General features: G+C 42.7%; 1 protein-coding gene across 2 annotated transcripts in view; it reads right to left on the bottom strand.

The window, feature by feature from the left end:
- Nucleotides 1–4,705: 4,705 nt before the first annotated feature.
- Nucleotides 4,706–26,612, bottom strand: part of ASPM (assembly factor for spindle microtubules) — a 62,761-nt gene continuing 40,854 nt past the window's right edge. Inside the window, exons 18-28 of one of the 2 annotated variants that reach the window (XM_059048096.2) lie at nucleotides 21,104–25,816; nucleotides 17,491–17,657; nucleotides 15,774–15,870; nucleotides 14,473–14,682; nucleotides 13,005–13,157; nucleotides 11,948–12,136; nucleotides 11,117–11,309; nucleotides 10,829–10,983; nucleotides 8,814–8,990; nucleotides 7,488–7,657; nucleotides 4,706–4,876 (exon numbers count right to left, since the gene is read on the bottom strand). In XM_059048096.2, the coding sequence (XP_058904079.1) occupies nucleotides 4,774–4,876; nucleotides 7,488–7,657; nucleotides 8,814–8,990; nucleotides 10,829–10,983; nucleotides 11,117–11,309; nucleotides 11,948–12,136; nucleotides 13,005–13,157; nucleotides 14,473–14,682; nucleotides 15,774–15,870; nucleotides 17,491–17,657; nucleotides 21,104–25,816 (6,327 nt within the window). In that variant the 3' untranslated portion in view covers nucleotides 4,706–4,773. The remainder of the gene's footprint in view (nucleotides 4,877–7,487; nucleotides 7,658–8,813; nucleotides 8,991–10,828; nucleotides 10,984–11,116; nucleotides 11,310–11,947; nucleotides 12,137–13,004; nucleotides 13,158–14,472; nucleotides 14,683–15,773; nucleotides 15,871–17,490; nucleotides 17,658–21,103; nucleotides 25,817–26,612) is intronic. The other variant, XM_067020775.1, reaches the window with a different exon arrangement.

Here is a 26,612-nt window from a genome sequence, read left to right as displayed (position 1 = left end):
TTTAAAGAAGAATCCCCGGGCTTCCCTGGTGGCGCGGTGGTTGAGAGTCCGCCTGCCGATGCAGGGGACATGGGTTCGTGGCCCGGTCCGGGAAGATCCCACGTGCCGCGGAGCGGCTGGGCCCGTGAGCCGTGGCCGCCAGGCCTGCGCGTCCGGAGCCTGTGCTCCGCAACGGGAGAGGCCACAACAGTGAGAGGCCCGCGTACCGCAAAAAAAAAAAAAGTGGGGCTTGGGCTGTTCTGGCTCAACCCTCTCGTTGAAAGCGACTATTAATAATGAACACGTAGAAACTATTTGTAAACGCTGTTGGAAACCAGTAGCGCATGACTCAGACACAAGAATCTCAGGGCCAGGATTTAAGAGGAAGCAAGTGCAGAGATCTTATCTCAGCATTTAGGAGGCACTTTTCCTCTCACAGAAATCCGTGATTTCAGGGTAACGTTAAGAAGACTGAGAAGATGAGCAGAGCTATCACCAGACCCTGGGGTTTAGAAAACCGAGCCGTTTTCAGAGTCTGTAAGAGAACAGGAAACTCTAGGGCCTTAGAAAATAAGAGTAGGTGAGAAGCAGACAGAGACTAGCCTGCCTAGGGACCGAAATCCGTCTCCAAACTGTCTCAGCCTAAACTGGAGACAGGTGATGGGGGGTAGCTGGCGTTTGTAGCCTCGTTGGCAGCTGGGAGCACAATAAACTCTCTGTGGAGAAGACGACATCAGTCTCAACCTTGCATGGTATCTGAGTTTTCACATTTAATGCCCTCAGTTAATTTCTTACAAGTAAAATTGTATTTTTTTGAAGGAGAATAAAACAGATGATAGACAACCTCTTCAACTTCGGCTTTGAACATGCACAAGTAAAATTCTAAGAGGTAAGAACTGTAAGCTCTGAACAAAAGCCAAACTAACCCCCAACCCCAGAGAGAAAACCGAGTACGTGGAGGTGCCGCGGAACGGGGAATAGCGGATCGCGGATGGGGAGGGGGTTCGGCTGAAAGAAGGCCACGGAGCTAGCTGTCTCAGACGGTAACCCATTTTCACAGGCCACTGCTCGAGAGAGGTCTGCAGTCAACACTTCTGCAATGGAGGGAGACCTTGGACTAAAAGAAAAAGCCCACAGCCTTCTAGCCAGAGGTGCCAGTGACGCGGGTACGGGGCAGTCACCTACACTGAGAAAGGAGGCGGACGGGTAGATCTGACCAATGAGAGCAAAAAGAGGGCCCCAAATTTTGTGTGTAAATTCCACATAGATCTCCAAATGACTCTTGAATATCTATGCGTTGGGCAAATTCTAAGTAACTCAGAGAAGAATAAAAAATAATTGAAATAAGATCTGAGCTGCCACCCCCAAATCAGTGTTCAGCTTGAGCCAACCAAGTTGCTAAAGAAAATGTTTTTGGGAGGGGCTAGAAGAGAATCCAGAGTCTCCACAATATAACATTCAATATGCCTAGGATACAAGACAAAATTATGTGATATACAAATAGAAGAATGTGGTGCAGACACACTCAGGGAGGTTGCTGAAGAGCAAACACCTGCACGCTGAGAGCGAGGCTGCAAATCAGGATGGATTTTCACGTGAAAGCTGAGTGGGTGTGAGAGACACAGATCGCTGCTGCCTGTCCAGTAGGTCAGCACTTATTTTAGAGCAGATAGGAACATACATGGACTTGAATGGTCTTGGAGGAAAGGGCCATGGAACCCAGATAGCCTCAGAGAGAAAGTAACAGGAGGAGGACACCGAGTAGCTTTACGTCTTTAATAACACTGTGAAGGTGAATATAAATGTTACTGGAACGTTCTTTGAATGTACCACAATAAAGATCAATCAAAATTATTGACAAGAGGAAGAATCTGTTCCAAATACTCAGCGTTCAGCAGGTATGAAAATTCATGATGCTTTGGCAAAGCAAGGGCAAAGCTTAGATCAAGTTTCATTTTGGTCTCATTTAGATTAACTCAAAATAAACCATCACTATTCCAAATACAAAAGTTACCTGCAGGAATAATGGAATATTATTCATAGAATAAAACTCTACTCTCTAAGACTGGTTTCTGAAATAGGCTTCTGTAAAATTGGAGAAAAAAAGGGTCCATAATTTATGTAAGATGCAGCACTGCTTTATGTAGCCCTCCATAAGCAGTGATTGAAATAAGCAGGTTTTTGGACTATTTTCTTCTTCCTTTACATAGGTTGGAAATTTTTACACACACCCACAAATACACACGCCCTCAAATGTAAATTGTAAATAAATATTCATCTGCATTACTCTTACCTCCTGTGAAGAGGTTATAAGCAAAGTATTTTCATTGGAATTCTTCCTTTGTTGAAAGCAGAACTACAATAGTTTATCACTCTTTCTTTATACCAAGAAACAGTGGCAGCTGAACAATATTAAAATTAAAAGCAAGCCTGTTAGCAAGCTTAGCTACAGCAATAAGTTATCCAAAAGACAGTATTTTCTTAATCCACAAAGATTTTTAAATGTACCAGGCTTTCATTGCTGCAATGAAAAATTAGAAGTTATAAAGATAATAAACCTGGAAAAAATCACCTATTGAGAAAAATTCAACAATTTTTCATAACAGATTACACAATGTGAATTTCTTCCTCTCAAGCATTAAGCCAAAATATGGTATGGGTAACAAGCTATATTAGGGATAGATAAAATTTTCCAAGGTTGTAAAAGTATGGATTTTTTTTTTTTTTTTTTGCAAAAATCATAACTATGTAACTTTATATATGTATATATTTAAAACTAAATTAGGGACTTTCCTGGCAGTCCAGTGGTTAAGACTCTGTGCTTCCACTGCAGGGGGCACGGGTTCCATCCCTGGTCGGGAACTGAACTAAGATCCCACATGCCTTGCAACATGGCCAAAAAAACCAAAACCAAAACGAAAACCAAACAACCAAAAAAACCCACTAAATTAAAAATGACATCTACTGGAAATCTGGGTTAATTACAGACAAGAAGGTGAATTTAAAATTCACCTAACTTCACCAGTAATTAACTCACCTAACACAGAACTAGACGGTATTTATATTCCTTCTTTAATACAATGTAATCTCTCTGTAGGAAACAGCAACTTCTAAAGAAAAAGGCTTAATTACCTCTCAACCATTCTTTCCAACCACACACACACACACACACACACACACACACACACACATACACACGCCTTCCAGCCCTCAGGAAGCCTTAGAATCCTGATATGGATTTATCACATACATTTAAGACGAATATCCTTCACATGAAAATAGAATATTACATAAAATATTAAAGTTTTTAGTCCAACAATAGAAAAACTTTGAACATCTGGAAATCACCTTTCATGTACAATGTCATAGAAAAATTTCTTGTGCAAATACTAATTGGTTATAACCATCTTAGAGGAAATTAACACCAATAACATTTTATGTTGGTTGATTATATCCTCGTGGTATAATTTACCAAGTAAATAAATTGCTTACACTAAAATTCTGTTAAATGAAAGAGAAAAACAAACCATTTGGGAGACTCAACAAAAACTACAGTATTTGGCAAATTCTAAGTAACAAGAGTTCTCCAAACTCCAAACACTTCATTGGAAGAAAAAAAAAATGCTAAAAATTTCTAGTTACTTTCAATATATCCTTAATATGTCAATATGGTCTTTATTCTAACCAAATCTCAACAGTCTCTGACTAGGTTTAATCCGCATTCCAACAAAATAATAAAGTTAAGTAGTTAAATGGTCTCTCCATTTCTAGCTACTACTGATTTATTTCAAACACTTAAAAACTGTCCTGGCCCCCGTAGCTAGACAGTCTTTGGGACCCGATCACATTACAGACAGCCACTGGAATTACCCTTCTGTGGCTCTGGAATCACACTGGTTCAGTATTGGTAACAGTGGCCCAAAGCTACTGAAAATAACAAGTCATGTTTCAACACTTGAATCGTCTTCAGGTCTGTGCTCAGTGACTCGACAATGAGTTTCTACTACAAGCAATACCTTGCTCTTCCCAGGTCAAATTACAGCCCCACTCGCTTCCAAGTCAGGAGGTGTTAACATATGAAGGGGTTGGGCTGAATTTGCCTAATTTCCCCAGAGGGGCTCATTAGCCTATCTTGATGGTCCCATCAGTCGGGAAACAGGGGTGTTGTCTATGGCATTTGTGGGATTATTTTATCCTCACTTCTACGTGAGTTGGCAGAATCTTAAATTTTCAACATTTATGTTAGATAAATGCCTCGATTTACCTATAAAACAGGAATAATAAGCTAATCTTTTCCCTTTAGGAATAAGATTATATTCAAACTAATATCATATTTTAAGACGACAGACATAGATAACAGTGTTGGAATCATGTCATGACATTAGTTTGTTATCTGCATAAAGCTATTAAATAGGGCTTCCCTGGTGGCGCAGTGGTTGAGGGTCCGCCTGCCGATGCAGGGGACGCGGGTTCGAGCCCCGGTCCGGGAAGATCCCACGTGCCGCGGAGCGGCTGGGCCCGTGAGCCGTGGCCGCTGAGCCTGCGCGTCCGGAGCCTGTGCTCCGCAACGGGAGAGGCCACAGCAGTGAGAGGCCCGTGTACCGCGGGGAAAAAAAAAATCTATTAAATAAAAGGAAAGAAAGAATATAAAAAGTTTATTTGTTACATGTATCTTTTTAACTTTAACACAAAGTCAGATTTTAAAAGTTGTACAAGGAAAGCCAAAAGCCCCTTCCGCACGTGTGAGCAGCTTTCCTATTTCTTTTCCTGTACATACGGAGACGTTGGCCTTGGCTAATAAGGAATGCCAAGTGTGTCCATCACCATCTGAATAGCTTTCAGAGGATTCATGATTTCTTCCAAGTTATCTCTTCTCAACACCCAATCCGGTTTCAGTCTGTGAGAAGAATAAAATCCTTGCATTAATCCAGTTCCTCTCTTAGAAGACTCCCACGCATCGCTTTGTCTTAACTGAAATGTGGTCCCTCCTGGACGCATCACCTCTCACAGGCCCTCACGCAGGTGGGAGGCTTCAGGTACCGCCGTTTACGACTTGAGACTATTTCTCTCCATCTTCCCGGAAGGAGGATCCTGCCTCCCTTGAAGCTCAGGCGATTCAGCTCCCAAACCCAGGGTTTTGTCTGCAAACCTGGTTCCTGGTCTTGCCTCAACTCCTGCCCCGTCTCAGAACCTCAGCAGCCTTGTGGCCAAAGAGCCGAGCCCTCACCTCTCTCCGTTTCTGCCCCCTTTCCTCTGGGTCCGCTCAGCACAGCCGCCGTCACACAATCGCAAGGCAGCCTCTGTCACCCGCAGAAAGTGCCCGGCCACCGGCTGCTCGGGCTGAGCCTTCCAGCCCGAACCACCGCTTGGGGTTCGCCCTCGCCCTCTGACCTAATACGCCCACGGCTCCCAGCGGCCTCCGCCCGTGGCGTCCCCTTCAGGGGACCTCAGCACGTGCCTGTCACCCAGCACACTGCTGGTCTCCTTTCCCTCCCGTCTAGCTTGGGTCCCTCAGTGCACTCTCCACCGCAAACGCCATCAAGCTACTGTTGCTCTTCCCGATTGAATTCAACTGGAAAGTTCTATGTGGATTCCAAGTTGAATCCAGGTACCTGCCTTCTCCATTCCTGCACAGCTGGACGTTGCTAAAGGAAACCTGCACAGACAGGCTGGCTGACTTCATGCCAATGATTGAAATGACCTAGAAATTGCTTCCTTTCTCTTTGCCCAAGACGACTGTTTCCTTCTTTCCAAATGTCCCCTCCACACCCTCCCCCACCGGCTTCGGAGCTCCTGTTTATAATCTCCTTCTTCACTGAGGAAACAGCATCACGTCCATTGTCCTCACGTGAATCCCTACCACTAAATGCATTTCCATCTTCCTGTTCTTTCCGGTGAAAATTCCGAACATCTATGAATTGGGGGGGGGGGGGGTGGTCAAACAGAGCGGGTCTATCTAGCCCTACCGTGGACCAGCACTCTGTGAAGAAGAGACGCAATCTAAGCCATGCGTCGACACGGATGGACCTCAAGAGCGTTTCGCTAAGTAGAAGAGGCCCGTCACAGAGAGCTCCCTCCCTCTGTATGATTCCATTTATGGGACAAAGCAGAAAAGGCAAAACTAAAGGTACTGAACTCACAGCAGCAGTTTCCAGAACCTAGGGGCTAATGGGAGAGAACTGACTGCAGGGGGTCACAAGGGAACTTTGCTGGGACAGAAAGAGTTGATCTCCGTTGTAGTGGTTTCACAACTGCATACATTTGTCAAAACTCATTGAATTGCATACCTAAATAAAGGGTACATTTATACTGTTGGGAGCTTTACCTCAAAAACCTCTGACAGTGTCAAAAGGGGAGAAAAGAAAAAAAGAATCTACTCATTCATATGTTAATAGTTTTACAACGTAATTCATAATATAATATGCCAAGTCCTTAAATAAAAACCATATGTAGAAATAGTTCCCATTAATAAATTTTAGGCAGACTATTTTAATGTTATACTGTAAAACATCCAAGAACAAAACCAATTTACAACTATTACACAGTTTATAATTATGAGTAATTATACAGCTAACTGCTATATAACCCAGGTCAAGAAATAGTGCATTGTCAGTGGTGCAGGATTTATACCTAGTAGACAATTGTCCAGTCATAGAAAGGAAGGGGAGAGAGGGAAAGAGAGGGAGGGGTTCTAATGATTCCTGCATCTAATTTATATCTCTAGACCATTTCCCTCATTTATATCTCTAGACTGTTTCTTCTGCTGAGAACCAGAGAGCAACAACAAATGTCCTTACAAGAGACACAGGGGAGGGAGAGGGAGGAGAAGCCCTGTGAAGACTTAGGCGGAGGACAGAGCTATCCAGCAACAAACCAAGGACACTTGGCCGCCAGAAACTGGACGCGCCAGGGAAGGATTCCACCCGGAGCCTCAGAGACAAGGTGAGGCCCTGCTGACACCTTCATTTCAAACTTCCAGTCGCAAGAACTGTGAGAGAATAAGTTACTGTTATTTAAGGGCCACTAAGTTTGTGCTAATCTGTTACAGCAGCTCTAGCTAACTGATACAAGGTCAAAAAGAACTTCTCTAGGAGGAGAAACTGCAGGCATCGGGGTGATTATGTGAGGAGTTGGAGGTTGATGTTTTGGCCGCCAGAGACCTTCGCCAGCTCCACAACAATGCAGCTTGTCCTACATGGAGGGGAAAAAATGATACGGCAAAGCTTATTCAGAGCTAATTATCAGCCTCTGCACGTACCTTGTTAGTACCAGGAATTTACCCAATAACTACTAAATCCTCATAGCTGCAGTGTTATTAGTTCATTAATAACTGCTGAGATCGTCTCCTTTAGATTTACCAAAGATTTTCTTCTTGTTCACATGCTGTTTCTCCAGTGTCAAGCATAGTCTCTTGCTCATAGTAGGTGCTTAATAAATGTTTGCTAAGTGGATGAATGAACGAACGAATGAACGGTGACACAAAACTATAGGGTACATTTACTGCTCACCTTGAAACCATTCTGGTTCTTACAGGTGTTTCTGGAATAAAGGAAATGCTCATAGAAGATTTCTTCTTTTGTTTACAAAGGATTCTTTCAGTATTCACTTTATGTTTATGAGCTGTAAGTTTGTAGAGACTATAAATACGGTCAACAACTTTGGACCTACTTCGAACATCCTACAAAAGAAAATGTGCATTTATTAAACTAATAAGAATTCTGTATCCCTTCTATGCTAGCAAAATCAATCACAGTATACAAACACTATGCAGCAAATTACGAGCTTTTAACAATAAAAAGCCGTGCTCTCCAAGTTCAGCAGTTAGATTGGTTTAAATTATGAACTTATAAGACAATTATGAAGAAGGCAAACATTCAAAAATTGTACACTTAACTCCACACTAAATAAAAAAGCAAACATTACAAGTCAATATACCTATTGTATATGGTTACCAAGTCCTGTGGATTTTAGCTTCTTAAAGTTTCCAGCGTTACCCACTTACCTCTGCCTGATGCGACCCCAGGTCAAGTACAGTCTCTTGCCCTGACCATTGCGTGTCTACACTTGCCTCTTTCCTTAATGGTCTCCCTATACCCACACGCTCTCCCAAATCCATTCTTCGACCAGCAGCCAAAGTGATGTTAAAACTTAAACTGGAGCGTAGCTCCTTGCTTAAAATCCTTCAGTGGTTCCCACTGTTCTCAGGATAAAGGCCACAGTCCTATCACGGCCTGCAGTCACCCCTGCTGACTGTAACTCCTGGAGAGGATACTCAGAGCCCTCACCAGAGAAACGCTTGTCACGTCTGTATGTCACAGCAGGAGGGTGAAGAGTCGTACACATCTGGATTTCTACCTTTTGCTGGGACAGCTGTTGCTTCTCTCAAGTACCTGGGAGCCGGTTACTCCTAGGGCTGTGATAAATTCTACTTCTAGAATTCAGCTTCTCTGACACATAAGAAACAACTCACATCAGCACAAAAAGCAGGTGTGAACACACGCAAAGCCCTGTTTAAGTTGTGATAACGGCTTAAAAGTCTTGGACTTGGGCTTCCCTGGTGGCGCAGTGGTTGAGAATCCGCCTGCCGATGCAGGAGACACGGGTTCGTGCCCTGGTCCGGGAAGATCCCACATGCCGCGGAGCAACTGAGCCCGTGAGCCATGGCCGCTGAGCCTGCGCGTCCGGAGCCTGTGCTCCGCAACGGGAGAGGCCACGACAGTGAGAGGCCCGCATACCGCAAAAAAAAAAAAAAAAAAAAAAAAAAAAAAAAAAGTCTTGGACTTGAGAACATGTAAAAATAACCTCAAAGGAAAAAAAAACGGATGAATACTTACAGAAGCTCGATTTGTCCTCTTCAGTAAAACAGCTAACAAGCAACAAGTTTTTGTGAAAATGCTTCTACTCTTGTCTGCAACTTTGTCACCGGGCTTTTCTTGGTACATCTGCAGAAGCTCCAGCAGTGTATCTACACAGTTTTCTACATCATAAACTGCTGAAGTCGTTTTCTCATACTGGAAGAGAACAGAACCAAGTTACAAATTATAGTAAACACAGATACTGGGCTGGCCAAAAGGTTCGTTCGGTTTTTTTTCCATAAGGTGGCTCTAGCAGCATTAGTTGTCTTTAACTTCATTCAAAACAATTTTGTTGGATTGTATATGGCAGCTGTCCTATCAGCGTGCATTTAAAAAAAGACGAATCAAAATTGATGAATTTTTGTGCAGTTAATTTAATATTGAAGGTGGAAGAAAAAAAGCAACATTTTCAGCATATTCTGCTTTATTATTTCAAGAAAGGTAAAAACGTAACTGAAACGCACAAGAAGATTTGTGCGGTGCATGGAGAAGGTGCTGTGACTGATCAAACGTGTCAAAAGTGGTTTGCGAAGTTTCGTGCTGGAGATTTCTCGCTGGACGATGCTCCGCGGTCTGGTAGACCAGTTGACGTTGATGGCGATCAAATCGAGACATTAATTGAGAACGATCAGTGTTATACCACGTGGGAGATCGCCGACAGACTCAAAATATCCAAATGAAGCGCTGAAAATCATTTGCACCGGCTTGGTTATATGAATCGCCTTGATGTTCAGGTCCACATAAGTTAAGCAAAGAAAACCTTCTTGACCCTATTTCCGCATGCAATTCTCTACTTAAATGTAATGAAAACGTTCCGTTTTTAAAACAAATTGTGACGGGCGATGAAAAGTGGATACTGTACAACAATGTGGAATGGAAGGGATCGTGGGGCAAGTGAAATGAACCACCACCAACCACTCCAAAGGCCGGTCTTCATCCAAAGAAGGCGATGTTGTGTATAGTGTGGGATTGGAAGGGAGTCCTCTATTATGAGCTCCTTCCAGAAAATGAAACAATTAATTCCAACGAGTACTGCTGCCAAATAGACCAACTGAAAGCAGCACTCGATGAAAAGCATCTAGAATTAGTCAACAGAAAACACATAAGCTTCCATGAAGATAACGCAAGACCGCATGTTTCTTTGATGGCCAGGCGAAAACTGTCGGAGCTTGGCTGGGAAGTTCTGATTCATCTGCCGTGTTCACCAGACATTGCACCTTCGGATTTCCATTTATTTCGATCTTTACAAAATTCTCTTAATGGAAAAAATTTCAATTCCCTGGAAGACTGTAAAAGGCACCTGGAACAGTCCTTTGCTCAAAAAGATTAAAAGTTTTGGGAAGACAGAATTATGAAATGGCCTGAAAGATGGCAGAAGGTCGTGGAACAAGAGGGTGAGTACGATGCTCAATAAAGTTCTCGGTGAAAATGAAAAATGTGTTTTTTATTTTCACTTAAAAACCGAAGGCACATTTTGGCCAACCCAGTACTTTAGAAACACTAACCAAAAAGGAAGCCAGACGTGATTAGAAGAGGTTCTGCTGCTCTGATACAGCGCGGTGTACGGGCTGTCGGCTCTGGCGGGAGGTGGACATGAACCCTCCACCACCCACCACACGCTGGTCCTCGGGCGAGGACCTTACCTCCTGCAAAGATGATTATCCCTTCACTACAAAATGGGAAGGATAGTACCATACGAACCACCTTAGAGGACGAATGGGAGAACTAAATTAAATGATGCATGAAAAGCACTAGCACGTAGTTAGCAAGTCCTTAACTAACTTGCTGTTATTAATATTATAAAAACAGGAGAAATAAATCATAAAAAAATTTATAGTTTCTATGTACAGTTATGCTAACAGAGTAAACTTTCCCCCCGGCAGACTCTGGCACATAGTAAGTGAACTTTAACTCGGAGATCTGAGTTCTTAAACCTAACTCGCTGGGGGAGGTTTCTTGACCAAGGAACTCTTCATTATCAAGACGGAAGCTACCTTGGCGACGTTAAGCAAGACCTGCACAGCGTATCCGATGACCTCCATACAAGGGACACTACGGTTACAGCTTCGGATCAAGACAAATATTTTAGAAATTGCTCCACTCTGGGCCATATTCTCACAGCAAAGTGAAGACAATCTAGTAACTACCTCTGAAAGGGGGGAAAAAAAAAGAGATACATTCACAGCAACAAAATCAGTATCATACTATCATATTCTTTGTACGACTTAAGGGTAAAAAACGCATTTCTAACCTTATACAAGATATTGTTAAAACAAACTAACCCAGGTGCTTTAGAGCCTCAAGAATAGCAGAAAGGTACTTGTACGTCAGGAGATAGTGCAGGGCAAGTGCAGTTCGGTGGTAGAGCTTGTTTTCTTCTCGAATCTCCCTGTTAACACACTGAAGTCTCTGTCGAATGGCTTTAATTTTTGTACAGTCATTTTTCTTCCTCCAAGAATATCCTCTCCATAACGCCTTAAAGAGACAAACCAGTAACTTTAAGATTACAGCCTTTGATGTTGTGGACTTAACATCTACATCTACTTCCACAAAGTAAATATTTTCAGTAAAATTATATGATGTGATCTTTGCAACTTTGCAACTACAACTTCAATTCAGGTTCTAATAAAGAGCAAAAGCAATTTTTCTAGGAAGAAATACATACATATAATATTCCTGTATATAAGTTAAAGCATCATTCACTGGCCAAAGACGGCTAAATCTATTCAAAAGGCAAAAATACTTTTGCATCTTTCAATTATCAACTTCCTCTATGGAATGTGAAAATAAAGGGCTTAACAATGAAATTATGGTAGCATAGTGTATGATTATTATTCTATTGGCCAATCTCAGCTTTTAAAAATGAGCATGACTGTGCTTTTTAAAATGTTAGATATTGGGGATTCCCTGGCGGTCCAGTGGTTAGGACTCGGCACTTTCACTGCCATGGCCCGGGTTCAATCCCTGGTTGGAGAACTAAGATCCCGCAAGCCGTGAGGTGCAGCCAAGAAATAAAATCAATAAATAAAAATAAAATTCAATAAAATGTTATATATCGTGTAGATGAATTGCAAACCAAAGTCTTGAACTAAAATCATAATATTTTCAGTTACCTGAATTTTAGTAATTCCGTTATTAAATTTTTCCTGCTTCTTACGGAGGAGAAAACGGCATACGGCTTTCTGTATCACTGATGCAGCCCTATTTTGCTGGCTCATACGTTCTTGAGCTTCATTGTGAATTTTTATGAAGCTATGTTTCTGAAGAAACCTCTTATGCTGTAATCTTGCTCGAAACCATCTCTGTTTAAAACATTTGAATAGCTTTTTTTACTTCAGGTTTCTTAATGAAATAAATAGAACATTTATTGAAATATCTTCCAACCCTCTCCAGTGGCATTACATCTCCACTCTAGCTGGTACAGAAAATTCCAGGCCACAGTGGGCGTAAGTGTGTGTGTGTGTGTGTGTGTGTGTGTGTGTGTGTGTGTGTGTGTGTGAGAGAGAGAGAGAGAGAGAGAGAATTTAACCCTGCACAACATATTTCTCATTCATAATTGATATAAATCTTATCAAGCTGTATATTATTCTTTAATTTGTTTTCTTACTCAATATTTTATATGTAAGTATATTAACATATACCGTACAAACAGGATTCTTATCCAGAATACATAAAGAACTCCTATAATCATTCAGAAAAATAAAACACTCAACAGAAAAATGAGCAAAGTATGTGGAAAAAAAAATGTTTAAAGCATACCATACACAGATAAGAATCTGAATAGCCAACACAGAGGAAAGATTTTTTTCGAATTGCTAGCAATCATAGGAAATCCAAACCAAATATGAGATATAATTTGCCATTCATCAAAATGACAAAATCACAAAGTCTTGTAATGTCACGGGTTGGCAAGGAGGTCGAGAGAGAGACAGGTGCCCTGGTGTCGCGACATGAGGGGTAAATGGGTCCAGTGCACCAGAGGATAACCCAGTCTTAGTCCTGTGCCATAAAACGCAACTTACCTCTAAGCCATCCAACCACGCTAACGGCTGCATGGCAAAAGCTAAACGCTATGTAACTTCAGCAGGGGTATTTGGAAATTGTTTATGAAATATTAAAAAGTTTCAAGCAAAAACTATGTCATAGTTTCACCGCGAAGGAAAAGCTAACCTGAATATAGATGGCGGAGTTAAGCTGTTTGTTATTAGCGTCCTTCAGAGCCCTGTGACGTCGGTAAGCTCTTTGAATTCTAAGAGCAGAGAGGTGATAAAAGGCAGCTGCTGTGAAGTGAAGAAGCCTAACTTTGGCTCTCTGTTCTAAAATCTAAAGGAGAAAAAAAAGATTACCAAACAAATAGTTGACTCTTAAGACAATCAACCAATCAATGTTTATTTTTGTATATCCTTAATACCAAATTATACAACTTAGCAACAGTAAACTAACTTGTAACTATTACAATTATCTACATTGTAACCTGAAGTAATTATACTCCTTTACTATACAACACTTTCAATGGTATAACCCCTAACTGAGGGTAGAGAAAGCACAATCGTATTTGGGCACCTCACTCAAGAATTTAACTAGACTAGCCAAGGGCAGCCAGATAAGGCTTTGAAGGCACTCATTATCATGGGAGCAGCCTAAGAATAGTAAACTGAGAAAGGGTTACAGCGATCCAAGCAGAACCGCTGAAGATGGGGATGTTAAATCGGACAAACATTTGATCCGACTTCTCCAGCAGTAGCCTCGCCACAGCCGGCACAAGACTTTTGCAGCAGAAGTTCACTCCAGGGAGGGGCCTTTGGCCTTCAGAGTTTCCATTATACTCAGTCAACAAAACACAAAAGATTTCTCCTTTAATTTAATTATTTTCTGTTTACCATTGCTTCAGATACTGGATGCCCAGAACGTCAAGAATTCCCTAGGGAGGATTCTCTCCTGCTGAAGGTGTGGAAGCTATCAATGGATGGTCCTACAACCCCTGCGAGAGCTGCTTGGTGGCAGCGAGAGGTGACTTGAACAACCACCTCCTGCACGTGTGGGGAGGGGGAAGGGGACCTCGGGACGAAGTGCGAGAGTGGCACGGACATATACACACTACCAAGCGTAAAATAGCTAGTGGGAAGCAGCCGCGTAGCACAGGGAGATCAGCTCGGTGCTTTGTGACCACCTGGAGGGGTGGGATAGGGAGGGTGGGAGGGAGGGAGATGCAAGAGGAGAGAGAGATGGGAACATATGTATATGTCTAACTGATTCACTTTGTTGTAAAGCAGAAACTAACACACCACTGTAAAGCAATTATACTCCAATAAAGATGTTAAAATCTTAAAAAAAAAAACGAAAAAACTCCTTCACATGTGGAGCCCTCCTAATACTTCAGTTCCTTTGTTAAGATTTATTACATGAGAAAAGTTACTTTGCATTTTTGGTGAGCATCTATGGGAAACAGGATCATAGAACAAAAATCTATGGCAACCAGTGATCTTGTTACATGGGGCTCTTCAGAAGCTGAATAAATTCTAGTTAATGGTTCTATCAGTTCTGAAATTGTTCTCCAAAATCTCAAATTTCTGAACACAATTTAACATCAGGTATTTCCACTTCATAAGACTGAGATATCCTACTTAAAAATACTTACCCTTTTTCTTACTAACCAACCGCGCACCAGTGCTTGTAGAACAACTGTAGATTTTTTTAATTCAACGTATTTTATCCTCTCACACTTCCCAGCCTTCCTGGCTCGTATGTATCTTTGTATGGTCAAAGCAGCCGATTTCTGCTGGAGAAAGACCTGCCTTCCTTTATACCCTCTGAAATTTGCTTGGATCAAACAAGCAGCTTGATGTCTCTATCAGGAAAAATTTGCAAGTGACACATTAATAGGTAGAAATAATAATTCAACCCACTGGAGGTTCTGGAATTTCTCAATGAAAAATAAGATGGTATAATTATGATTTTTTTTTTTTTTTACATTTTTAGTTTAAGAATGTCATATTTCACAGATTTTGAAACCCACAGAGGGCTACAGCTGAAAATGAAGTTTTTATGAAGGTGTAAACCAGGGACCATGGACACCTGGTGCTTTTACCCTCCCTTCCTCTTGATACTTTTCATTGTGAATGAGCAAAGGACTAGTATTACTACAGGACAAATGCATTTAATACAAAAGCGAGCTACACTCTAGAGAAAAGAATGGGCATAATAAGCAGCTGTGAGGGAAGCTGTCTGCTGCTTCGAGAACCAGTGTACTCCCAGCGCATCTTAGATTCTTCAATTCTAGAACATCCTGACAATCAAATTCCAAGACACATAAAGTATCTGGGTTGAAACGAAAACTAAGTTTGTTTTACAACATAGACCCCCCCCCCCCAGCTACTAGCTGAGTGACCTTGAGCAAATCCCTTTATCTCTCCACCTCAGTTTGCTCATCCATAAAATGGGAATGCTGATAATAGCTACCTCACAGAGTTATCATGAGGATCCCATTAGTTAGTAAATAGATAATAGAAGGTGTAATAATAATAGTGTGTATATAATCATACACAGTGAATATGAACATCAAAATTTACAAGTAAAATTTAAATTTTATTTCTTTAATAAAAGACCATAGGTACCACCATTGTTCTAGAACCAATGTTAAATATTTTAAATAGATTACCAAATGTGGCTTAAAGAGTATGTGTTGACTCATACAGACAGGATATGCTACATCTATAACGACTTTCTTCAAATAAATCACTTCAAACTTGGGTTTGAGAATACGTTATAAAAACAGATACACAAACAAAAATACAAATAGTATTTTTATGAGTGAATATAATTTTTAAATGACTGCAATGATGTGTTTAAAGCAAATGTATCGTTAGATCTTTAAATCATTTTCTGTTTTCTGTTTTTTAAAGTAGTTCTTTACATATGAACTGTTTTTTTAACACCTACTTTTGTCATTAAGAATTGCTCATGAGCTGTTCTTCCAGAAAGTACAGCTCTCCATTTTCTCTGAATGATGATTGTTGATGCTCTCATGTTCAAAAACCTAGAAAGTGATTATTGGAAAGCAATTTCAAATTAACTCATTTAGTAAGTATTCATTGCCCGCCCCCTGTAAATACGAGAGGAGAAAGAAAATATAAGTAAGGCAATGAGAGAATAAAAAAACGTAGAAAAGGATTAATTCATACTTAGGTTCTAGCAATCAGAACTTTACAAACACACACACACACACACACAGGGTAACAATGCAAAAGAAATTTTACAATTGGCAACATTTCAGTGGTCAAGAAATATTAAGTTCTAGAATGACAAAACATTCTGAACGGGACCAGAAGAAAGTAGGATTAGCAAGATCTAGACAAAGCCTAGGTAAAGGGGAGGTGGTAGAAAAAATGGTAGAGAATAAAGTCTGAGTCCACGCTGTGAGCTAGTCTCTGAGCAGACAGGTGTGGCTGAGAAGAGAGCCTGGGAGGGTGGAGCAGCATCAGGCCAGTGAGAAACAAGCACTTGTTGGAAAGCAAAGACGGCATCATCAAAAGATTTAAAAAGGAATATTCTGTGAACAGAACTGGAGAAAAAATGTTAAATGTGATTAAACTTTAGGCGTCAACATAGCAGTGGTAACAATGGAGAATCGGCAGGCTCTTTCATCTGTTCACGGTCCTGTGGAAAAGGGAGAGAGATTAACCCATGTCATGTCGCCACCTTTCCTACAAAATAAGCCTGAATATCAATGGGAAAAACTGGATACTGCTCCTTAATAGCTGAGAGCAGCAATTATATTTTTATTTGTTAAGCCCTGACTCTGCCCATGGAATTGATCAAGAAACGCTTGTTACACCAGTGCGCTCTCCTAAAACGATCTTTAAAACCATCACTGATGTAATAACTCATCAATTCTGGGAACTGCTAAGACCTTCTGAAAATGTGTTTAAAAGAAATCAACTAGGAATAGGGAAATACGAGTAACATAGATAAGTTGGTAATTAGGTCTTCGTCATTAAGGATAAAGAGTACAGGGGTTAATACAAAGGAAAAAAAAAAAGCATAAAAGGGTTTCCCTGGTGGCGCAGTGGTTGAGAGTCCGCCTGCCGATGCGGGGGACGCGGGTTCGTGCCCCGGTCCGGGAGGATCCCACGTGCCGCGGAGCGGCTGGGCCCGTGAGCCGTGGCCGCTGAGCCTGCGCGTCCGGAGCCTGTGCTCCGCAACGGGAGAGGCCACAACAGTGAGAGGCCCGCGTACCGCAAAAACAAAACAAAAAGAAAGCATAAGAAAACAAATGTTGCCAGTAGCTAAATCAACAAACAAAATGGACCAGTGCACTAACAAGGAAAACAAAACTTACTACATCATTTTATTAACTTGCCATCCTCAGTCCGTACCCTTATCCTTATGAACCTGAGATAATCAAGTTTAATATTTTCTCCTGGATTATACCATCAAGGCTGTATCTCAAAAAATAAGACGGTCTCAGAGATAATGTTGTTACATTATTGCAGAAAACACCAGCAAACCATAGAAATTAAGCATAGCAACTATTTAAAAGGAAACCCAACAAGCAGTATTACTTCACACACAGACTTGGTTACGGCACATGTGTGCGTGGCACCCCCCCCCCCCCAACACACACACACACTCTCGCCCAGGCAGCTGACACATTTACCGTCTTCTCTGCAGCTTGGTACAGAAGCAACCCTGAATGATTCTAACGGCTCTTAACACAGCCAGATACTCTTTACGTGCTTTCCAACACCTGTACCAGGCTTGAATCTTGCAGGCAGCTTCCACTTCACGTAAATATTTCCTGGCTTTGTGTCTCCTCCACACAGCCTGTTAAACGTATAAACATAACAAATGTGCAATGAGATGTCTGATTTTTTTTTGTAAACTGGAAGACTCAGTATTGATAACAGTTAATATAAGGTCAAGCAGACAAGGTCAACTGCAGAAATGCAGTCACCCCCCAACTCCTCCGTGGGGCTCGCTCACTCCGGACACGTGAGCCCCCTGAGAACAGCGGGCTGACCTGTGACCTCCTACGACCTGCTTCAGCACATACCCTGTGGCTGGCTGCCGGCTAAGCCCAATACAACCCCGAAAAGTATTTAAATTGTAAGACGCACGCAAAGCCTGGGAAGCCAGGTGTGTGCGCTGCCCTCACCTTCTCAGCCCACGTGAAGGAACGAAAGGAAATGAACACACTGATGCCTCCAATTCCAGGGAAGGGACAGGACTCCTTCCCACTTGCCCTCGCCACCCACTGCAGACACATCCTGCGTGCTGCGTCCAGCCTGCTGCTGAATCCCGAGGGCGTCCATCTACCTGAGGACCATCAGATTTTCCGACTTCGGCGACCTTGCGGCCGACTAAAAGCTTAAGTAACAGCTACCACTTCTTAAGTGCTGAGCCCTGTGCTAAGCACTCTAATTCTTTACAGTAACATAGGTAGGTAATACTATTACCTCTGATTTAGAGATGAAAAAAATGAAGGCCCAGAGGAACGGACACCAGTAAAATTACTTGTTGATGTCACAGGTAATAAGTGACAGGCATATCTTATTTAATCCTTATAAATATCTTGTGAGATGATTAGTAAGATCTCCATACAAAACAGAAATTAACGTCAAGAGACTTGTTACCACATAGCCAGTAAGTGATAGAGTCAAGATTTGAACCTGAGTCTATCTGACTTCAAAACACCTACAGCAAATGCAATAGCTCCACTAACGTGGGGATCCGGCTCTAAATTCAGCTGACGGGCGAGAGTGATATACGTGGTCAAACGTAACTCTCGTGATGTCCTTAACTCAGAGTATTTCCATATGGTTTGTATGTAAACAAAACCGAATGCCAGCATAGCAGTACTCATAGTGGAAGCCAGGTATCAGTATTTTTAGATTCCAAAGTGATTCCAATGTGTGCGAAAGTTTAAGACCACTGGTTGGTATGTGTTAAAAACTGGATGTGCAACATGCACTTTTATAATTTAGTTATATAAAAGAGAAAACAGGGCTTCCCTGGTGGCGCAGTGGTTAAGAATCCGCCTGCCAATGAAGGAGACACGGGTTCGAGCCCTGGTCCGGGAAGATCCCACATGCCACGAAGCAACTAAGCCCGTGCGCCACAACTACTGAGCCTGCGCTCTAGAGCCCGTGAGCCACAACTACTGAGCCCATATGCTACAGCTGCTGAAGCCTGTGCACCTAGAGCCCGTGCTCCCCAACAAGAGAAGCCACCGCAATGAGAAGACCACACCCTGCAATGAAAAGCAGCCCCCGCTCGCCGCAACTAGAGAAAGCCCACGCGCGGCACCGAAGACCCAATGCAGCCAAAAATAAATAAAAACAACAAAAATAAACAACAAAATAAATAACAAAAACAACAACAAAATACAACTAATTACTAAAAAAAAAAAGAAAGTCACAGTTGAATTTTCCTAAGATTGTTACTTTGGCTTTTCTAACATAACCCCAACTAATACATGCACTTGACACCCACCAGTCCTTGACTCCCGAAAGGAGTCAAGTTTGGAACTTGAGCACTCCTTTCCTCCTCCCTCCGCCCTTGGTTTCTTTATACCACAATCTTTAGCTTTCTTCATTCCCTCTTGATACCGTATGTTGGCTTCTCCTCTCAGCACCCCTGAATTTGGATGCTCTTTAGGGGTCCAGTCCTGGGCCCTCTTCTTTTGCCCACTTTATGCATTCTCCCTAAGTGACCCCCTATCTCCCACAAGTTCAGTCATCAGGGTGTGCCAACAATGTAGAAGTCAAATTCCAAAATCCGTACTGCTGTCCCAATCACAGCAAACACAGCAAGTGCCCCGCTGGCCGCGTGGTGGTCAGGTCAGCTTCGCGCACCCCAGGCCGAGCTCATCGGGCTCCAGATCCGCTCCTCCCGTTGTCCCCACGTCAGTGAAGGAAGGGTACAATCTCCTTGAGTCACCTCAGCCATAAAGATGGCTTGGCTCCTTGTTTCCGCTCTGTGCAAAAGGCCAATCCCACCCCCCCACCCGCACTGACCTTGACGATCCTGTCCTGCCCTCTGCTAAACGGTGGTCCGCTTTCCCTGCCCTACTGCCTGCGGCCTCCCGGCTGCCCACCCGGCACCCAGTGCAGTCCGTCCTCCACATCCCTGCCCGAGGGATTTTCTTTTTTTTTTTTCGGTTGCACCACACGGCTTGGGGGGTCTTAGTTCGGTGGCCAGGGATTAAACCCGGGCCGTGGCAGTGAAGGAAGGGGCTGAGTCCTAACCACTGGACCGCCAGGGAAATCCCATCTGAGTAATTTTTAAAAAATAAACTATGATTCTGGTCTTCTCCTACTTAAACTCCTCCTCTAGAGCTTCTTTTCGTCCAGAGGATAAAGATTAAACTTTTTCTGTCTTACACAGCTGCCCACATCTCACTCCATGGATTGCCATCCTGGTCGCAGGGCACCCTTTATTGCACACCTGTTCTCTCTCTCATTTTTGAACTCCGTGTTACCTCCTACAGCTGGAGTACTCCTTCCATACATTTTACTTGGCTATTTCCAGTTCATCCTTCAGCTTAACATCTCAACTTAAACGCCATTTATTCCGGGAAGCCATCTCTGATCACTGGGACTAGCTTAGGCTTCTCTTTGCATTTTCTCAGCAACATACATTTCTCATTCTCTATTATCATGAAGAAATTTCCATACACTGAGGTATGGGGAAGTCATTCTGGCCAATACAGGATTTAATTTGAACTTTACGTTAACTAGAACAGCCTGTTTTGTGGCCTATTAAACATACATTGTGTATCTGCTTTAATCATTAAAGAAAAGAATGCATTTAAAAACCAAAATGGATTAACTGTGGCTCAGACATCCACAGTGGAGCCGGGTGGCCATTGTGGATGTGGCTTCAGACATGTTCCTACATCACTGAGAACTTGAACTGTATCAGACTCAAGGACACCACCAGCTGTTCTCAAAACGATATCTGCTCACAGCTGCCAGCTGCAACCTGATGGTCTCAAGGTCTCTGCTGTTAACTGTGCAACCATAGCTGCAACGAGCTACTGGGGTAGCGCTGGGGGGTCACACCCAGAACCATCCCAGTTCGGTGCCGTCTTCGGTGAATTATTTTTGGCACCTTTGCCCAATCTCAGAAATGTTCCATCTCGGAAGGTAGATGAAAAGGCCACGAAAACTAAGTATTAATCTTTACAACTTGCTTAAGCTCATTTCATAAATTCTAAGAAATATGGGCCAAAGAAAGAATGAAAGCTTTATATTTCAATATAGAAATACCTGGATTTTTATGGTGCTATCTTTAATTTTCTGAAACTTCCGTTTCTGTATAAATCCTTCCATTCTAGCTTGAATCATGATATCACTGCTTCTTATGTGTAAACAAACTTCTCTTTGATGTCTTGCAGACAAAAAGGCTCCGTGGTGATTTTGTAAAACGACTGCTGCTCCTCTGTACAATGAAAACTGTTTTCTGGTTTGCCTTCTCCTGAAATACCGCTGTAACGTGATAGCCGCCCTTTTCTGCCGAATGAATCTTCTTCGACACACAGCCATCTGCAGGAAGGACTGAAGTCGCACGGCAGCACGCTTGTGCTTTTCCAATCTTCTTGTGACCATTTTACGAAAAGCTTTTTGAATTGTTACTGCAGCCTTTCTTTCAGAATGATACTCTGCTTCCTGTAAAGGACCAACCAGAGAAGCTTTACACCGCCTTTGAACCGTAAGTGCTGGGCTTTGGCCAGCTTCATACTGAGTTTCAGTTCTGTGACAGCAGAATGCAGATTGGGTAGCAGGGACCGCTGCCATTTTTTCTTCGGGCATGTTTTTAAATTTCTGTCTAACTTCCGTGCCGCTAAAAGCAGCCTGAATAGGTCTTACGGATTTCTGAATGGCTAAAAAATTTTTTCTTTCCATTTTTACTCTGCAGTATGACCTGTAATAATTCTGTATAACAACAGTTGCCATTTTCTTTGCCTGATAATCCACTCTGGCCCTGTACATTCGGTAGAATGACTGAATTCGGGTGGCAGCCAGGTGCATGAGTTGGACACCCCTTCGTGCCTTAAAGCCTCTGTAATAAGACTGTATACAAATGACTGCCTGGGTTTGCACTGCAACTAGTGCTCTGTACCTTCTTTGAACAAAAACTACCTTTGCTCTAAAGTGGAGATAGTGCTTCCTTGTTTTAAAGGCTCTAAAATGCTTCTGAACAGTAATGGCAGCCTGATGCTGCTTTTCCTGAATCTCTCTCCTTATGATCATGTCCTGAAAGTCTGCTTGGACACAGGTTGCTGCTTCCTTGAGTGCACTGTGTTGAAGAGCTTTCTTTTTATTGGCTCTGTATCTTTCTTGTATTACTTTTGTAGCCCACTGAAGCTTTTGGTAGAAAAAGTACTGCCTGTACATTCTGTATGTGCTTTGTATTATGACAGCAGCTCTGTGCTTTTCCCTGAAAAGCTGTCTTGCTCTCATCCCCTTATATGCAGCCTGAAGGACCACTGCAGAATGCCTTTGTTGGACATAACGCTCTCTTTGCAATTTTGCAGCTCTGTACGCTCGGTAATGTTGCTGAATGAGAATCGAGGCGTGTTTCCAGGTCTGAAAGGTAAGGTGTGCTCTGTGCATTCTGAAAGTTGCCTGGATGAGGGCTGCAGCCCTGTGCATCTCCTGTAACTTCTTCTTTACCATCAGCCTTCGGTAAGATGACTGGATTGTAATGACTGCCTTCTGTAACTCCAAGAATTGGTGCCAGTGATGTCTGGCACGAATGGTGGCTCGATATTTCCTCTGAACAAAAATAGCAGCTTTCTTGAGGGAAAGGAATCTTTTCCTCATCACTAAAGATCTAAACCTGCTCTGAATCAGGGTTGCAGAGGCATGCATCCTTCTCAGATGTCTTCTGGTTTGCATGCCCCTGAATGCAGCCTGGAGGACCACAGCGGAGTGTCTTTGCTGGCGGTAGAGCTGCCACTGCAGCAGTTTGGCCTTGCTTGCCCGGTATCGCTGCTGGATGACCCGCGAGGCGCTCCTCCAGGCCTGGTATCTCACGCGTGCGCGGTGCCTTCTGAAGGCCGCCTGGAGAACGGTCGCAGCCCGGTGCATCTCTTGCACCTTCTTCCTCACCATCCACCCTCTGTACCAGGACTGGATTTTGAGGGCTGCCTTTTGTAACCGTAGCAACTGTTGTAAGCGATGCTTTGCGCGAACACTTGCACGATATTTTCTCTGAATCCACACAGCAGTATTCCTGAGAGACAGGAATCTCCTTCTCATCATCAGAGTCCTAAAACTCCTCTGAATTATAGCCGCGGCTGAGTGCCTGACTTTTAAGCGTCTTCTAGCTTCCATCCCCCTAAAAGCAGCCTGAATGCAGATTACGGAATGTCTCAGTTTGTTATACTTTTGAAATTGGATGCGCCTTTCCCTCATTGCCCGGTACTTTTGCTGCACCATTCTTGTAACCTTCTTCAACTTATTAAAATAAGCTTGTTGTCTGTGTCTCCTGTAGTGGGACTGGATGAGTGTGGCCGCCGTCTGCATCCTTCTCAGGGTCTGTCTAACTCGTCCTCCTCTGAAACTGGCCTGGAGAATGGTAACAGCTTTCAGAGTTGTCAGGTACTTTGCACGCTGAGTTCTACCCAGATGGTATGCTCTGTATCTTACCTGAATGACGACGGCTGCTGTTCTCATTTGATGATATCTCCTCCTTGACTGCTGCATTTTAAGCATGGCTTTAATGAGAGTGGCTGCTGTGTGCATGTGCTGGATCTGCCTTCTTACCGCGACACCTCGATAAACAGCTTGGATTTTCACAGCCGCCTTCTTTAGAGTAAGGTACTCCTTACGCTGACGGTGCGCCGTCTTGGTATCTCGATACCACCTCTGAATTGTAACAGCTGCCGCCCTGTAGGTGGCGTACTGCTTTTTGGTTCGGAAAGCTCTGAACCGAGATTGTATAGCGGCTGCCGCCTTGTGGTGCCCCTTTATTTTTTCCCTCACTCTCATACCTCGGTAAGCGGACTGCAGGATTACTACTGCTGCTTTGGTTTTCAAATACAAATGACGCTGTTTCCTCCCAGTACTGTAAGCCCTATAGTGCATTTGAATCAGACAGGCCGCCTTTCTCATGATTTTCCACTTCTTGCGCTGCACGTACATTCGGTAGCACGACTGTATGACGACGGCACACTTGCGTTGCCTCTGAATCTGTCTTCTCGCTGCTCCGCCCCCCCACGTGGACTGGAGCGTCACTCCTGCGAGGCCGAGCGCCGTGAACGCCACCCGTTCCCTCCTCCCTGCAGCCCGCGCTCTCAGACGTTGCTGGATGACGGACGCTGCCGCTTTTAACGACCGGAACTCTTTCTGGGCCTTGGCCATTCTGAAAGCCGACTGAATCTTCACTGCAGCTTCATGTTCCCTTCTGATCTGCTTCCGGACTTTCCAGCCACGGTAAGCGGACTGTAGAGAAATCACGGCTGCCCTTGTCTCTAAAAACTGTGTTCTTATGTCAGAAACAGTCTTGTGTGTCCTGTACCATCTCTGAATCTTGAGAGTAGACAGAAGCACAGATTGATATTTCATCCTCTTACTATAGCCTCGAAAAGCAGTTTGAATTTTAAGAGCAGCTGCAGATTGTTGTTTGATTAGCTGGCGTACCTTATACCCTCTGTAAGTGGCCTGCAAGCAGACAACTGCTCTTTTGACTTGCAAGAAGTTCTTCCTCTGACTGACCTGTGCTTTGTATGCACGATAGTAATTCTGAAGGACAACAGTTGCTTTATAGATTTTCAGGTAGTACAGGCGCATCTTTCTCATCCTGAAATGAGACTGTAGTGAAACAGCAGCTTTCCTCTGCAACCTCACTTGCTTTCGAACCAGGTACCCTCTGACAAAAGCTTGCAATTTGATGCAAGATGCCCGCATGTGTTCTTCTCTCTTTAGTGCAGCTGCTCTTACATGTAAATATTGTTTACGAGTTTGCTTCATCTTGACGACGGATTGTAACTTTACTGCAGCATTTTTTAGCCTCAGAAATTTTTTTCTGGAAACATAAGCCCTGTAATATGACTGAATCCTTATAACAGACGTGAGGATGTGAATAAACTTTTTCCTGGCCTGCATCCCTCTATATGCAGACTGCAGAACAATGACAGCAGATCGTGTCTTCTGGTAAGAAGCTAGAACTTTCTTGGCTGAAATGTAAGCTCGAAAATGAATCTGAATTACAAGGGCAGCTTTCTTCATCTTCTTGTATTTCTGTAATTGTTGATGCTTCCTTATGTGTGCCTGCAATCTGATAATATTTTTCTTAAGGTTTAGAAATCGAAGTCTGTCCTGTCTCATTCTCCAGTATGACTGAAAGACACAAGCGGCGGTGATCTGTTTGCGTAAATTACGAGCTTTCATTCCCCTGAAAGCGGCCTGTAGTCGGATGGCTGCAGCCCGTTTCTGCAAATAGCTGGTGCGCTCAACCTTTCCTTTTAGATATGCTTTGTAGTACTTCTGGAGAGACAGGATAGACTCTCTTTTCCTTTTATATAACTTTTGGGCTTGAAAGCCCCGAAATCTCGTCTGAATGATGACAACACAAGATCTAATATGAATGTATTTCCGTAATTCTCTCTGCATCCTGTACCAGGATTGTATGACCACGGCAGCTTTCTCTTCTTTAGCATGTTTCCTGACACACCATTCTCTAAAGGCTCTTTGCAGTGTTATTGCAGCTTCTGTTTGTAGTTGCATTTTACGTTGTCTCCATCTTCTGAACACAGACTGGATTCTAAGGGCTGATGATCTTAGCTTTTCATATCTCTGTTGATCCTGCTTTCTTCTTAAACGAGCACGCCAACGCCTCTGAATTGTAACTGCAGCCCAAAGGTATCGTTTGTAAGAAGCAACAGCAATGATCATTCTTATCCTAGATTGAAGGATGACTGAATAATATTTCAGTTTCAGAAACTGTTTTCTAGTGGAATATGTTCTCCAATATCTCTGAAAAAGGTAAGAAAGGACACAAAGTAAAATAGACACATCTTTCTATACTTAACACCTTTGAAAGTATTCATTTCTCTAACATTTTGCTTAAAAACAAAGACATTAATTTTAAAAGTGATATATTTTTGAAGAAGATACTTGTCTCTTTTGTTTATAGTTTAGTTTCTGTGTTGATACAACTGTAGCCAATCCAAACTAATGATATTTATATGGCATTTGTATTCAGGAGACATAAGAAATATAAACAAGTTTATGTTATATTACAATAATATATTAGAAGATTTGAAATGAAACTATAGTAATATTCTGCTATCCATTGATTCGAAGTCATTTCCTATGAATGTATCTCTGGATCTTATATTTTCCCCTTTTATCAAGGCTGCTAAACTCTCTTATAATGATTGAAAACTGTTTATAGGAGGGACCCTGTGTTACAGGCCTGGTAATGTCAACACAGGATTTTGAGAAATATAACTGAGCCAGATCAGTCTCTGAGTCAGTATTTTCATTAAGAATAAAATTTAGGAATTATAGATACATGGTTAAAAAGTAGAATTCTGGAAAGACTTGAGAAGCAATAAAGCTTTCTCCTCTTGTTTCCTTCCCAACCACCCCACGTTCCCTAACTCCTTAGTTATGCCAGCAACATGCGAGCTACGAAGTCTCAAGCGGATCCTGGCTACTGGTCATCAAGCTCTGGACGTCCTTCTCGCAAGAAGACCATTCCTTTGTCCAAAACACTCCAAATATTGCTAAGATGTGGCGGGGACTAATGGAAGGATTAAAAGTCTCA

The sequence above is a fragment of the Kogia breviceps genome, chromosome 1 (genome assembly GCF_026419965.1).
Source record: "Kogia breviceps isolate mKogBre1 chromosome 1, mKogBre1 haplotype 1, whole genome shotgun sequence".
In the NCBI taxonomy this organism is placed as follows: Eukaryota; Metazoa; Chordata; class Mammalia; order Artiodactyla; family Physeteridae; genus Kogia; species Kogia breviceps.
This window is presented reverse-complemented; position numbering and strand designations above follow the sequence as displayed.